Source organism: Sinohyriopsis cumingii, chromosome 9 (genome assembly GCF_028554795.1).
Source record: "Sinohyriopsis cumingii isolate HCF-2022 chromosome 9, ASM2855479v2, whole genome shotgun sequence".
Classification (NCBI taxonomy): Eukaryota; Metazoa; Mollusca; class Bivalvia; order Unionida; family Unionidae; genus Sinohyriopsis; species Sinohyriopsis cumingii.
Window position 1 is genome coordinate 104,187,880 of NC_142969.1, and position 17,331 is coordinate 104,205,210.

Sequence of the window (17,331 nt, forward strand, 5' to 3'; positions counted from 1 at the left end):
GGCCTACGAGGCATAACACTTACATCTTAGTGCTGAACGCCTAACAAGGCAGCTTTAATAACCATTTTTATAAGTCAAAACCGCGACGTCCCAAATCCGAGGTGGACGCTCCGACCAATGGGGGCACCGGAGCGGTACAGAATCGTCATCGTTTATCCAGTCCAGAACCGTTCCAACGCTGTAGTAAACTGTATTTGGTGGCTATCGAATATCAGATAATACACATAGTCGAATTTTAAACAGAGTTGACTCAAAATGGAAAACCGAATGGCCGATTTGCAGACAATGCAAGTTCAGTAAAACAATGTTCACGTGTCTGGCTTGCTTGCCACAACGGGCACAAAACGTGAGAGATTGAATTGTTATGTACATTTAAAAAAATGCCCAAGATGGCAAAATGGCATAATGACACTACTGTGGTATCGTTTGCAGACGTTATGTATTAGAAAGTCGCCTAATCCTAGCATAGTCTCATTAAGATAAAGGGCTTATATACTAAACTGAACATTTTTATTATTTTAATTTTTCATACATTATTTACCTAGAACTATAATTTAAAGTTGCATAATTCCACTGATTAATAAATTATACTGAGAGGTTACTCTTCAGGTAGCATAGTTCTATATAATCAACGAAGAAAGTAAATTGATCTTTGTTATTTAATCGCCTCAATATTCAGGCGTGGAATTCAGCAAGAATTATATAGAACTATCCGCACGTTAAAAGTCTATAATTATTTATTAATTTCTACGAATGGAAGAAGAATGACAATATCTTCGTTCGAAGATGGAATGCTTAAAAACAATTTCTTCTCTGGGCCCAATGTCGAAATTTGATGTCCCTATTTTTAATGACTCAAACTATCAATTCTATTTTATCTAGTCAAGAAATAAAACAAACACAACTATAAACAAATAACATCATTTGTAAATTCGCTGGTGAAATGTCAACCGCGACTGAATAACATCTATGCATAGCGAATGGATCCCCAGTTTCATCCAACCAGATGGTGCCAAGGCACTGTACTAATCGCTTGCATTGCGTACTTCGTGCTTTTATTAAATGCATATACAAGACTTTATGTATTAAGACTCCCAATAAGAGTTTGCATTCAGTGAAATTTTTGCCAGAGTGCAAAGTTATCCAATTTTTTCTCTCAAATGTATGCATATCTTAAACGAATGCACATCACAAATATATGCCTATCTCAAATTCGTGCGTAAAGTAGGAAGTATATTACTTATTTCTGAATACGTGAAGCTAAGAATTAAAAAAGATAATTTTGTACAATCCAGTTTAATTTGCCTGCTGACACCGTGTCAAGAACAAGGATTAGAAACTACTACATGAAATCATTGCATGCACACAACATGGTGACAAATCCTAGCTCGCTTTCATCTTTTGGGACTGATTAGCTTAAATCATCATCCATTTGTTACACTTTGTCCATTTGTTATTTTATATTGATTCGTTTTTTCTTAATGTGTTTATAGACATACAGAAGGTTTCTCCCAGGAACCGGAAAATCAAAGTATCGTTGCAGATGTTTTTTTTTTTTTTAATTTATTTATTTATTTATTTATTTAGTGGTGAGTGGCATTTTCTTTTCACTTAAGGATATTCATTTCGTATATACAACCTATACTATAATTCGCTTTTAAATTGTATATGAGAACTTTGTATGACAGTCATTTAATCTGGGTCGACTACCTCAATAAACCCTACGTGGGAATCACTTTGCTCCAATTGCATCGGCACCAAATTACTCACTCTTGTTGCTATGACGTAAAACATGACAGAAAACTAAGCCTATCATTTTAGGTAGAGCGATGCTTACATTTGGATCAGTGAAATAACATTTCATTTTTGACGTTCCCATCTTTGCTTCAAGAAATTAATTTTTTTTTTTTGTTGAAACAATTGTTTTGTCTTACTTCGTATCTTAAACGTATTATTTGCCTAACGAAAGAATGCAAGATATTATGTTGCAGCTTAGAAGCAACCTTCCCTCAAACAAAGAAAAGCAACAATGCAAACTGACAAGGGAAACAGTAGCTTGACATGGACAACAGCCGGTTAACATTGGCAACGGCAGCTTAGCGATGACAACTGCAGATTAGCGTTACAAATTAAGCCAACAGAAAGAGATAGATGGGGTGGACATCAACATATAAAGAGATAACATGATTATTCTGCGCATGATAACGGAAGCATAATATGGTCTTATTTGCCTTACATTGCTCTAACACAACTGCGTTACACGGGACGTGGATTCTAGAGCAGTACATTGAATAACTCTGATAAAATACAGTAAAAACAGGATTGGAATAAGTTTTAAAGTAAAGCAAACCATACACCAAATTATCGCATATCATTTATTTTATTCTGACGTTTTTCTTTTTCCTTCTTATATAATTAATAGACAACAAAATGCCTAGTAGCAAGGACAATCAATTGTTTCTTGAACGGTATTCCCGTATTCGTCCTACTAATATGCCCAATATGTGATGTAAGTTACAGATGATAGTCATGACTCAATTTATTTATCAACCCACAAATGGCGTATAGGTAACTGACTTTTATAAAATCTAGTGTTGATAATGACTAACACATGTGCTCGAATTGTTTTCCTCGGGAATGGGACAAAGGGCATACCGTATAAGCAGTAAGAAAGCATTTACCTTCAAACCTTTTACGTAAAATTTGGTTCAGTTGTACAAGTTGTATCATAATTTAGGACTATTCGTGTTCAACGGTTATCTCCTATCACTCTTAATGGTGCCCGTACAGAAGGCACGTGATCTAAGTCTCGCTTTCGATCAATGAGCTAATTCGGTAACTCGTGTCTTCTTGGCTATCGGCAGCTGTGGAGTGTATCAATGCATGTTCAACCCTGTACAACCGTAAATGTCAGGAGTGGAAACGTTTTTATTGACATTTGTACTTTATGTATAGGTTTTGTTTTTCTTTTGCTGAAACATCTCTTTTTAAAGAAATACTTTTCCGCTTCTTCTTATGCTTCGACTCATCATTTACATAAATGCACAGTTTGTAACTCATATTAAACTATATGCTAGCATTATTATCAATTGATTTGAGTGACACACAATAATGTTCAATACTAAAATGACGGGTAGAACCCTCTCACTTGTCTAAAGAGTTACAGTGGTTTTAAACATAACTTTGACCAATGCATGCACAATGTCCTATCCAGTAAGGGTATTTTTATTTTCAAAATCAAATAAAGTTATTTCCTTCATGTGATTTTCAATCTGTGCTTGTTTTCTTTCTTTCTTTTTTCTCTTTTCTAATTTCATCTAAAATGTAATCAGGGGTACTAATTTTATCATTTGTATCAGACAGTTTCCTTGCATGTCAATCGTTTTGCTATGTGGCGCTCCATATTTTCAACAAAATCCATTACCATGAAAGAAATTGGTTGGAAGAATATTGCAGCAACATTTAGTTTAATTGATTTTCTTTCGTCTAATTATTACAATGCGTTTGAAAAATGTAGGGCGAATAATTATGATTGAATGCTTGAGTCATAACATATAGCTTGGTTTTTTAATGTTTCAACGTATTTAGCTAAAATTCAAAAGCGAACCGAAATAACCACGACTACACACAGAATATTTTGCACACGAAGCACCGTTTTCTATTAACTTGAACTTTTCCATATCAGACAAATCCGCTTTTACATTGACGAAACGCTCGTTATCTCTCTCTTATTTTTAACAAACTCTTCAATAAATAAGAATTGGGGTTGGAAGTGATCCTCTGGTATAAAGCGTTCACCATAATCGATCACTGTCGTCTTAATCTGTCCGCCTGGGTTCGAGTGAGAAAAGTTGGTAATAGCTTCATTTGAGTGGGTTCTTCGAGAGGATTTCCAGGGTTCTTCCTCGACTAGTTATACAGACCGCCAAATATATTGCGCAGAAAAAAATTACGTTAAACTATATGATGCGCATCTACGCATGAATTGTACAGTAGTGTCCACTTAATAGTTCTAAATACCCTAATGCATCCAAATTAGTTCCAGAACCGATAATCCACGCTTTTACTGATCAAAAAAATAGTTATTAGATTAAGGAAAGCTGTTTTGTATATTATTTCTACCCGCTAATTATATAAATGCATGGTGTAATCAGAGGCTATAGACTATCGTATTAAGTAGAATGATTCTGAGTGCCTCAAAAATGACAATACATACAATATATAATACAATATATAATACAATATATAATAAAAATAGAATAAAGACAAACGAAACTAAACGTGTAATATTGTCATGTTGTTCTCTTCGTAGACAAATTGTGGAGACATACTCATTGCTATGAACCCATGCAGGGAACTGCCGATATTCGGAGAAAATGTAAGTAGCATTCATGACCAATGGTTTATTAAAGATATTATATATTTAGGCGAATACGCAAAGATGAACATTGATTTGTCTTATTACCAGTCTACAAAAATGCCATAGAGGAAAATAACCCGGAAAACGCTTAGAAATAACAATGAAAGTGGAAGAATAAAATGAAATTTGCTTCAATATTAAATAGCTTCACTGACGATTTTTGTTAAAATTATGCCATGTAAATTTATTGGATCAGGGGAGGTAAATAGTCCCTAAGTTTCACGAGGTGAGCAACTTTTTGCATAACTGATAATGATTACATTAAAGTAATTATCATAGGTAATAATTCACCCCGGTTACAATACACTTGCTACAATGGTCCCTCTTTTAGCACACTTCAGAACATTGATGTCCCTATTGTAACGCCTGCTATAGATTTTATGATGATGTACAGTTAAGACGGATCATATTAGAACGTGACCATCATGATCATAGAACTTTTTATATGGTAGCGATTTTGAATGCTAGTGGATATAGTCAAATATGATATCAAAATATGAGACAGTAATCATATTACATCTTTGGTATGGTGGTGCATTCAGGAATGACATGGGTAATAGATCCTTTTATATTATGGCTATGGGCATCGTTTGCATGATAACGTGGGTAATGGATTGTATTATATTACGGCTATGGGCATCGTTTGCAAGATGACATGGGTAATGGATCGTTTAATATTATGGCTATGGGCATCGTTTGCATGATAACGTGGGTAATGGATCGTTTTATATTATGGCTATGGGCATCGTTTGCATGATAACGTGGGTAATGGATCGTTTTATATTACGGCTATGGGCATCGTTTGCAAGATGACATGGGTAATGGATCGTTTTATATTACGGCTATGGGCATCGTTTCCATGATAACGTGGGTAATGGATCGTATTATATTACGGCTATGGGCATCGTTTGCATGATAACGTGGGTAATGGATCGTATTATATTACGGCTATGGGCATCGTTTGCATGATAACATGGGTAATGGATCGTATTATATTACGGCTATGGGCAACGGTTGCATGATAACGTGGGTAATGGATCGTATTATATTACGGCTATGGGCATCGTTTGCATGATAAAGTGGGTAATGGATCGTATTATATTATGGCTATGGGCATCGTTTGCATGATAACATGGGTAATGGATCGTATTATATTACGGCTATGGGCATCGTTTGCATGATAACATGGGTAATGGATCGTATTATATTACGGCTATGGGCAACGGTAGCATGATAACATGGGTAATGGATCGTATTATATTACGGCTATGGGCATCGTTTGCATGATAACATGGGTAATGGATCGTATTATATTATGGCTATGGGCATCGTTTGCATGATAACGTGGGTAATGGATCGTATTATATTATGGCTATGGGCAACGGTTGCATGATAACATGGGTCTAATCATTGATTTTATTATAACGTGTTTCATCAACCTAGTATCACGTGAACGATCTTATTAATCTAATTACAGTTATATGTGCAGATTATATTATAAAATGCTTCCTAGATGATATTATAACGTGTCATGGATGCAGTTATAGCATGATCACGGTTATGGATCTAATTATAACTTGAGAATGCTCATGGATGTTATTATGACGTAGAACAATACTATAACGTTGATATTGTCATGAATCGTATTATAACGTGTGTTTGGTCATGGATCATATTATAACGTGTGTTTGGTCATGGATCGTATTATAACGTGTGTTTGGTCATTGATTATATCATGACGTGTGTTTGGTCATGGATCGTATTATAACGTGTGTTTGATCATGGATCGTATTATAACGTGTGTTTGGTCATTGATTATATCATGACGTGTGTTTGATCATGGATCATATACATGTCATGGATCATAGACAACCAAATACCTAAAGCAGTCATTATAAACGATTCCCTAAGCGTTATCAAATCGATCCAAAATCGCAATACACACTCTAGGGAACAATTCCTCGACAGAGCATGCCAATTAATCGACGATATCACCACAGCACATCATTTAGTCGAGCTCATGTGGATACCGTCGCACATTGGAATCTCTGGCAACGAAACAGCAGACAAAGTTGCAAAAACCAAACTAGGAGATCAAAACTCTATCAAGCTTAACTATAGCTCTACAGAAGCAATAAGCTTCGCACAAACATATATAGATCAAACATGTCAAGATTTTTGGAACTCCTCCACAAAAGGTAAAAAGCACCATGAAACCCCCAAAAACGTAGATAGGAACATACAGCTACCTAAGGGTAACTATTTAGAACAGAAAACCATAAACAGGATAATAAGTGGAAAAACTAAACTAGCAAGCAGTTTTGGAAGGTTTATAGGACCCAAACCAGCAACCATTAACTGTTTTAACTGCTACACCACCGAAGATCTACACCACGTATTCAATATATGCCCAAAATATCGACCCGCTCGGAAAATATTTATCAAAAACCAAAAAGAGATTGGATCACCACACACATACCCAGAGTTACTTATGGACTCTAATAAAAATAAACAATCAGCATATAAAAATATAAATCAATTCATAGACTCAGCAGGACTTAGGAACAAAATATAATTACTATCCTCACAAAACCAAAAGACCCAATAACTAGCTAAATAAATTTAGAAGCCACCACATAAAAAACCATAACATATCATTCAATTTTATAAAAGTATTAATAAATAATTCACTTACGAAGCACCTATAAAAAACTAAGGAAACCGCAAAATCGGATGTCCTAGATGTCCTTAACGAACCAAGTAATCAGCTAGGATTCCTCTCCTAGATGTCCTTAACGAACCGTGTAATCGGCTAGGACTCCGGTCTCTTGCTAAATAAAGTATAAATAACATTTAATCTCTAAAAACATCAATTAATAAATAACTTAAAGAGGTAATATCTAAAAAATTTAAATAACATAACGTAGGAACCACACCCTAAACACCTCAACTAGTAATCCCATAATAACCTTGAAAATCTCTCTTCATACATGATATCTACTAAGAACCTCTATAAACAGCATAGAACATCCCCCTCCTCTTAGAACATTTTGAAGAAGAAAAAAAAAATCTGGAAAAAAACAAAAAAAAAAAAAAACACCAGGCAAATGCAACAAGAAACCAGCGATGTAAAGCAAGCAGGACCGTTCCTGAGCTCTCCTTCCCACTAATGACAGCCAACCATTCAACTGTAGGGACCTTTATGGACCAACAGATTGAGGCCAAACTGTCAGGGTTCCTTGAATCCATAAAGGCCTGGGGGAGGTGGCACCATCCCCTTCCCCAGGTACAACTATCAGGCTGCGGTGCAGTCAGAAAAAAGTGGCACATGCACAATTGTGCGAACGCTACTATAATTAAACTCAACAACAAATGGATCATATTGAACGTGTGTTTGGTCATGAATCCTATTATAACGTGTACATAGACAAGGATCCTATCATTACTTGTGTTTGGTCATGGATCATGTTACAATGTATGTTTGCTCATGGATCATATTGCAACGTGTGTTTGGTCATGGATCATATTATAACTTGGACATTGCCATGGATCCATTATAACGTGTACATAGTCATGGATCTTATTATAAGGTGTGTTTGGTCATTGATTATATCACAACGTGTGTGTGGTCATGGATCCTATTACAACGTGTGTTTGGTCATGGATCATATTACAACGTGTGTGTGGTCATGGATCCTATTACAACGTGTGTATGGTTATGGATCATATTACAACGTGTGTTTGGTCATGGATCCTATTACAACGTGTGTTTGGTCATGGATCCTATTACAACGTGTGTTTGGTCATGGATCATATTACAAAGTGTGTGTGGTCATGGATCATATTACAACGTGTGTGTGGTCATGGATCATATTACAACGTGTGTGTGGTCATGGATCATATTACAACGTGTGTGTGGTCATGGATCATATTACAACGTGTGTATGGTCATGGATCCTATTACAACGTGTGTTTGGTCATGGATCCTATTACAACGTGTGTATGGTCATGGATCATATTACAACGTTTGTGTGGTCATGGATCGTATTATAACGTGTGTTTGGTCATGGATCGTATTATAACCTGTGTGTGGTCATGGATCATATTACAACGTGTGTATGGTTATGGATCACATTACAACGTGTGTGTGGTCATGGATCATATTACAACGTGTGTGTGGTCATGGATCATATTACAATGTGTGTGTGGTCATGGATCATATTATAACTTGGACATTGTCATGGATCCAAATATAACGTGTACATAGTCATGGATCTTATTATAAGGTGTGTTTGGTCATTGATCGTATTATAACGTGTGTTTGGTCATGGATCGTATTACAACGTGTGTGTGGTCATTGATGATATTACAACGTGTGTGTGGTCATGGATCGTATTACAACGTGTGTGTGGTCATTGATGATATTACAACGTGTGTGTGGTCATGGATCGTATTACAACGTGTGTGTGGTCATTGATGATATTACAACGTGTGTGTGGTCATGGATCATACTACAACGTGTGTGTGGTCATGGATCATATTACAACGTGTGTGTGGTCATGGATCATATTACAACGTGTGTGTGGTCATGGATCATATTACAACGTGTGTGTGGTCATAGATCCTATTACAACGTGTGTATGGTTATGAATCATATTATAACTTGGACATTGTCATGGATCCAAATATAACGTATACATAGTCATGGATCCTGTTATAAGGTGTGTTTGGTCATTGATGATATTACAACGCGTGTGTGGTCATGGATCCTATTACAACGCGTGTGTGGTCATGAATCATATTATAACGTGTGTTTGGTCATGGATTATATAAGGTGTTTTTGGTCATGGATCATATTATAGGGTGTGTTTGGTCATGGGTCATATTAAAAACGTGTGCGTGGTCTTGGATCCTTTTATTAGGTAGTATGGACAAGAATCTTATTATATTCGACGTCATCAGTTTTAACTAACCTCTTGATCATATATCGTTTGTTTTTCGCCGGATTTCATAAGTATTGACAAATACTTCGTTAATAAATATAACACTGCAATATGTTTTTGAAAATTTCGTAAGTAATGCAACATTAAACACAGTGCTGGGATTAAAAGTCGGCAAGGGACACAAAAAATCGGCTTTTCCGAGAGCGTTTATTTATGATGCTAGAAAGAGAGGTCACCTTAAATTGTAGAAGTGGGAGCCATGCTTCCATCGTGTTATAAGCTGAATCGCGTTATAACGAATCGAGGTATAACGGGTTTTACCTATATATTGCTGAAAATGGTCATGGGTTATATTGTAATGTGGACGTTGTCATGAATCCTATTATAATGTGGGTTTGGAGATGGATTCTATTATAACGTCAACATTGTCATGGGTCCTATCAAATTATGTCGTGCGATATTATCATGGATACTATTATAGTGTTGTATTGTCATGGATACTAATATATTGAGTACATGGTCATGTAACGTATTATTGACTTGACATTTTTTTATACTATTTTTGACATGGTTATTGTCATGGATTCTATGAAAACTTGTATATTGTCATGGATACATACTAAAACGTTAGTATGGTAAATGATACTATTACAACGTGGGTGTGGTTATGGATTATAATATAGCGTGTGCAGTGTCATATATACTGTTATAGCGTGTGCAGTGTCATATATACTGTTATAACTCGTGCAGTGTAATATATACTGTTATAACGTGTGCAGTGTCATATATACTGTTATAGCGTGTGCAGTGTCATATATACTGTTATAACGTGGGCATTGTCATATATACTGTTATAACGTGGGCAGTGTCATATATACTGTTATAACGTGGGCATAGTCATGAATCCTATTATAACGTGGATATTATCATGAATCATGTTACCAAGCAGATATTGTTATAGAACTTATTATAATGTGGATATTTCCATGATTCCTATTATAAAGTAAGTGCGTGAATCTTATCATAACGTGGGTAATGAATAACATTGCAAAATTTGATTGGTTATGGATATAAATCAACTTATCACGAGTTTTTTATTAAACATGCTTCAATTATCTCAGGTTTACTTTTTGGATATTGATAAGGAAATTATAACCATTAATAATTACCCAATCTTTTAAACTTCCTGCAATCCTATGACTCAACGTTATTGGAAAATAAAATCCAACATAAGTGGCCTGACTTGTACTGAAGGTCACTTTAAATGCTAACTTTCCACTCCCCCGTCTTATCCATGGACATTATGAAATAGTGTTGTTTGATATGGTCCAGTATAACATGATTCTACTCAATGTTATCGCAACAAATCCAATATTGGGCGTGAGTTGTAATGTGGTTCACTTGAATTTCTCACACGAAAAAATGGTTCCAAAGATTTAGCACTGCTATGCGAAATAACACCCAGCCCCAACCCATCCAAAACATATTCCGTTTCCTTTGGATATCGTAAGTTAAATCGTTCCAATTAACCATCACTCCAATGCTTTACGGTGATCAGCCCTTTCCATTAGATTCTGGAAATTATACGATTCTAAGGAAATATATATAATATCACTCAATTGCACAAAATTATAAGTGCATGGCAATCACCCAAGGCATTGAATTCATGACACAAAAATTAACGATATAGATAGTTCATCAAATCACAAACTTTCGCATTCATAAATTTTACAAATAAAAAGCATACATGTTCGAGTAAATTTCCATGATCACTAACAGTCTTGACATTGTCTTTCATAAAAGACCGAAAGTAGAACTCAACGGATAGTTTTAAAGAACATGACCTACATTGACGACGTGCTGCACTAACAACTGCATTTTGTATTTTTCTTGATGTTGGTTCAGTTGATGTTTTTGCCATTGATGTATTTTTATATTCTCATTGAGTCTATACAAATTTCAATCATAGTTATACGAATTAGTATCGACAGTTTTTTTCTTTATCAGCATCACAAGCTATATGACTGGCAAAACTTCTCCCAAATGCCAGCGCCTCATGTCTTTCAAGTAGCTGCACGTTCGTTTCGACGCATGCGCGAGTCGGCAAGGAATCAGGTTATCATCGTTACAGGAGAATCCGGGGCCGGAAAAACCGAGAGCACAAAATTCATGGTGAAACATTTCGTTCACATGTGTAAAAGTGGCAACAAGGAATTTCATGAAAAGATCATAAAGGTATATATGTTATTTGATTTACTCTGTCACATTTCATGCTAGACACATTATCTATCATCTCTTCGCAGAATGTTTAAGCACAGTGATATAGACTGATATATCTATTTATTCATTCATCTCCTAGATAGAAAAACAACATAGTTTTCTTTTTTAAAATGTATAATCAGTATTTGTATCAATACATAAAAATGCAGTGTTTATGGAGGAAAATGTGCATAAGATATTATGCAAATATAAATTAGACATGCTTTTTTCTCCATAGTACCATCCAAACAACACTATTATGAGATTAAATGGAAGTTACTTTACGTTCATGAATACCTTTTAGCCGAAAAGCAATTTATGGGTCAGGCATGCGCATGACAAAGATATATCCCATTATGTATAGCTTTGATGTTCTTACCACGAAAAAAGGGAGGTCATCATATATGATAATTTCCCGAATAAAGTTGCAAAGAAAGTCACTTGCACGAACACCACGCTATGTTCATTTTGGAGAACAGCAATTCACTGTGGAGTAACAGAGAATGGAACTGACCCAGAACAAAAAGAAAGGCTCGGTTGAAAGTCATTCCAATGTTAACAAGCGATATAACCTTTGACATAGAAATGTGAACTGTCAATAATTGTTGACAGTCTCAGATAATGAGTAACGTGTACTATTAATCAGAATTTCAGTTTTCTTAAAAACATCAAATTATTCATAAACAGGTGAACCCGTTGTTGGAAGCTTTCGGAAATGCCAAGACTCATATGAATCGCAATTCAAGTCGCTTTGCCAAGTACCTAGAACTCAGCTTCTCTGAAACTTGGGACCTTACTGGAGGTAAACCAATCATATCATGGACGGTAGGGTCCATTTTCGTGACAAAATGTTTGCTCAGCATAGAATGTCTTATGGGAGATCCGACAGGAAATATCTGCCAAGATTAGTACATCATACACATTATATTTACAATAAAGAGAAATGAAGTTTTTAATAAAATGGGATTCTCAAAAGAAAGTGTGTAGAAACGGCAGCGTTCCTGTAGGTGGATAAGTTCATTATAAATCCGCTTAAGTTAACGCTCAATATTGTGAGATTAAGAATGCCGCTCTTATAAGACATACATCGCTAAGCAGAGACTTGCTTTCCAAAACTAATACATGAGTTTAAACCATTTTAAATCATTATTAAATTCTTGGTATGCAACATCCGAAAGCTATAACTATTATAAGTATATACTGTATTGTTGCTATCTTTGCCTCTAGTAATTGTCAGAGACTACATGCTCGAAAAGTCCAGAGTTGTTAACCGGTCAACCACCGAGGGAAACTTCCATGCATTCTATTCGCTGCTTCATGGTGCTCCCAAGAAAACCCTGAAAGCATTGTTTCTTGAGAATTCGATAGATTCTTACAGGTAACCATCCCGTGGAGAAGTATAATGCCTCAGGGCACATATTAGGTGGCAAAAAATACAGATTCTTGAGCCAAGTTCAAATATTTCATTTTATGGCAGAAATTAAATATTTTGTTTTTTATTCGCATCTTGTTTGATTGATTCATTGACCTCTTGATTGATTTTAGATGAAAATAAAATAAAATAGACGAAATGCATGAGTTTATACGCACAATACGCTGTATTCAGACCATATCGATTCCATAAATTATTGAATACATTGAACAATCGGTGTCATTCAAACCTTAATATATGCAAAACTCGCATGGTATCAAAAATAAAATATTTTATATATTATATCCCTAGAATTATGAAGAGTGACCCCTTTAGCCTGAAGGAGGAGGCGAGATACAAAGAGATGTACAAGGAACAGACTACAATTCTACAACAGATCAAAACGGTAATTATTGCTTGATGAATTGAACAATGTTCAGAAAGCAATAAGAATAAACTGATTGTTAACGGAGATTGGACATTTTAACGCTTGTGTTGAACAGACGAGAATGCAACAGTTTATTTATCAAAGAGTTAATATTATCGAGGGTTAGGAGGAAGTCGATTTAAAAAATATTGTTTCTTTGGTTCCTTTAGTCTTTTAAGCAGACAAATTGCACGAAATAGATGATGATTGCTAAATATTTGTCAGTTAATTTCTATCACATAACCAGTGCAAATACAGGTCCAAAGTTAGGATATGAGACATTTTGAGGACGGAAATAGGCACAACATTATATAATGTTTTATTGTAACGCTTTATTTTCTACCCATCTGCCCCCCCCCCCCACTACATACGTTCATTTACTCACTCTCTTGCACGCACACAGCAATGTACTTTGCACATAATGGAGCACTATTTACAAGACTATGGTCACATTATAATTCGTTAGATAAAATGTTCGTTTTTCCATGTATTGATATAATTAAATTCTGAGCAGATACCTTTCTGGTCTGCAATATTGTAGTCCGTCTATCGCGAGAGTAGGTATTGAAAATAAGACATACGATTGCATACAAAAACACAAATATATATATATATATATATATATATATATATATATATATATATATATATATATATATATATATATATATATATATATATATATATATATATGTATATTAATAATAATAATATAATAATAATAAATCAAAATATCGCGTTCTTGATTACAAGATCTCAACGAGTGGTCACTTCAGAATATTAGGATCATTACGAGACGCGAAACATTGTCAGTCATGATTGGATTGTTGTTGGCATGGCAACGAAATATAATCGCATTAATGTATTAATGATAGTTTGTTATATACCTATACATTTTGAAATATTCATTTGTTCATAATTTCACATTCATGGTGGGTGGGGAGAGACTCACCAACTTTACCGTAAATGGTATAGTAATGTTCTGGTGAGGTATTTGTTTTACCGCCGCTGCAATAAATTTGTTTGCTTCTAGTTTTGGCTTGGAGCGCTTTTGTTGTAATTAGGAAACTTTCTGGATAAAATAGCTCTCCAGCCTCGTTTGAGTAATATGGAATTACGGAATCAGAAAACGATATTATCGTCTTCCTATTTCATGGAAATATCTGTAAAAGTTTGGCTCTTTTTTGGGGTAGAGAATTAAAGGTATATACTAAATATTCTTATCGGTGGAATGGTTGTATTATTTGGAAAGACAAACAGCCTTCAGCTGCATATTGCGATTGTACTTGATTTGCCATACTGCAGATGTATTTGTTATTTCATATATCCTTTATTCTCTCGCTCACTCTCAAATGCCGGTACAAGAATTGTTCATTATTGTGAAAAGGACATTCAGACAATCTGTTTTGTAATTTAGAGGCCCCACGTTGTAGATTCCCTGCTGGCTGCAATCATCCATCTAACTGAAATCGAGTTCAAAGAGTCACCTAAAGTGGCTGGAGAGTCCGTCCTTGTTGACAAGAAAGCAGCCATTAACGGTAGGTTTAGGACAGAAGAAAAAGCTCTTAATGTCAAAATGAAAATAAGAGAGAATATAATCAAATGCTCTAGTGATAAGAATGTTTTTCTGAAAGTTTTGATCCTTGAGAAGAGTGGATCATGTAGACCAGAAACTGGCGTGTTCATTCTTTCTCTAGTTCTTTAATTCAAACGTAAGTAGTGAAGTGGGATACTATACGTACAATGGAAATTAGCATTACAGACCCCCCTGGGTCAATATACGTACAATGGAAATTTAACATGGCGAAAAATCGTGGGTCAATATACGTACAAGGGAAATTAACATGGTGAAAAATCGTGGGTCAATATACGTACAAGGGGAATTTAACATGGGGAATAGAGTTTGGGCTTGTTTAGGGACAAGGGGATTTTTTTTTTTTTTTTTTAAATTTTTTTAAAAAAAACGGGTAGGCAATTGAAAAGTCATTCTGTTTTCGAGAAATATGGCTGGCCCTGAAAAGGGCCTTTGGTTTTCTTCTTCTTCTAATTTCTTCTATTTCTCCACCAGCTTCTTATTTTCTCTCCTACACTTTTTCTCTTCTTTTCTTTCTTTCTTTTCTCCTCCTCTTCTTTCTTCTCCTCCTCTTCTTTCTTCCTCTTCTCATTTTCTTGTTCTTTTTCAATTTTTTCGTTCCATGCTCTCATCCTTATCCTTTTCTCTTCATCCTCCTTCTCCTCCTTTATTTCTTTCAACAGATCACTGATGATTACCTTCATTTTTCGTAAGTTGTTTATCTCCGTCTTCACTCGATGGGGACTATAAGAATAGTGATCCTCGTTTAGGTTAACCAACATTTGCTCCATCATTCCTAAATTGTCCAGGACGTTTTGCAATTTTTCCATTTTGTCAAGGTGGTTCGAAGCCATCTTCTTTTTTATTCTTTGCAGAATGGTTTGAACGACGAATACTGTGGGTTCTTATACGGAAAGCGCGGACGTGATGGAAAACATCCCCCTAAGACATAAAAATTGATCTTACCTAGATCATGACCAAACAACGCGCGGACGTGAAGGAACACATCCCCCACTTTTCTCATTTCATATAATAAAACCCAAACTATACTCTCCACATACGCTAAGAAACAATAAAGAAACTACTATTCACACAAACTTTACTTGAGCAGTTACAAACACAGACACAAACACTCGCACTATTAATAAAGAGTTAGTGTTTATATTCACACTACTCTACCTACACACATTGGCAAATTGATAGTTATTTCTTTTCTAGAGTATTGGGTAGCCCTGAAAAGGGCTGGGTTTTTTTTGGAACTTCATGGACACCTGGTTAATGGTGACACCTTCCAGGCCTGGCGCCACATACACATCTTGTCCCCCAGTTACTTTTTACCTTTTGGGGGGAGAGAGCAGAGGCAGGATATGTGGCTTCAGATTCCTAATTTTCGGTTTCTGGGATTCTGAAATTTTTTCTTCTTCTCTCCTTTTCCTCCTCCTCCTCTTCTTTGTATCTTCTCTCCTCCTCTTTGTATCTTCTTTCCTCTTCTTCTTTATATCTTCTCTCCTCCTCTTGTTTGTTTCTTCTTTCCTCCTCCTCCTCCTCCTCTCTCATCCTTCCCTCTTCCACAATGGCCTCCGCGGCCAGTTCGTTCAACAGGCGCCTGGCATATTCCAGATGCACATGAAGTTCCAACAGTTTCGCCAATCTCGTGTTCATTTTTTGGTGTTGATCAATCAACAAGGGTAGCTAGATTGCCGAACGAGTTTCAATTTATAGTGAAAGCGCGGACGTGAAGGAAAACATCCCCCTAAAAAACATAAAATTGATCTTACCTAGATCATGACCAAAAACCAACAACGCGCGGACCTAAAAGAAACACTCACTCACTTTTTTATGCTACCCATCACTATTTTAAAATATTTTATAAATCACTTCAATAGACTATCCACATGCGCAAAGCAATCCAATCTAACCCCAAATATACACCTCAAACACCAAAAAAGACATCATTTTAATCTACTATCCATACCAACTTACTTGAGCACTTACAAACACAAACACACAAACACATGCCCTCACGTTTTTTTAAAAAGAGTTAGTGTTTATATTCACACTACTCTACATACACACATTGGCAAATCGATGGTTATTTCTTTTCTAGAGTATTGGGGTAGCCCTGAAAAGGGCTGTTTTTTTGTTTGCTATGGCAATCTTTTAGTTTCTAAGAATGCGATGTCCTCTGAGGATAGACTTTCTGGCGATAGGTCTGCTTCTTCGGAAGGAGAAGAAGAACTCTTTGGTGTCGATACGACAATCGACAAAGCCTCTGTCAGCTTCATGTTGCTGCTGCTG

At 35.7% G+C, this 17,331-nt stretch overlaps 1 protein-coding gene across 3 annotated transcripts in view; it reads left to right on the forward strand.

Moving 5' to 3' along the window:
- The window catches only part of LOC149792382 (unconventional myosin IC-like), a 128,869-nt gene that overhangs the window by 4,222 nt on the left and 107,316 nt on the right, over window positions 1–17,331 (forward strand). For all 3 annotated transcript variants that reach the window (XR_016423295.1, XM_089969383.1, XM_089969382.1), the window contains exons 2-7: window positions 4,313–4,378; window positions 11,371–11,598; window positions 12,310–12,424; window positions 12,850–13,000; window positions 13,346–13,439; window positions 14,878–14,998. Coding sequence is in view for 2 of the 3 variants with exons in the window: in XM_089969383.1 (XP_089825509.1) it covers window positions 4,313–4,378; window positions 11,371–11,598; window positions 12,310–12,424; window positions 12,850–13,000; window positions 13,346–13,439; window positions 14,878–14,998 (775 nt within the window). In the remaining variant the exon portion in view is untranslated. The remainder of the gene's footprint in view (window positions 1–4,312; window positions 4,379–11,370; window positions 11,599–12,309; window positions 12,425–12,849; window positions 13,001–13,345; window positions 13,440–14,877; window positions 14,999–17,331) is intronic.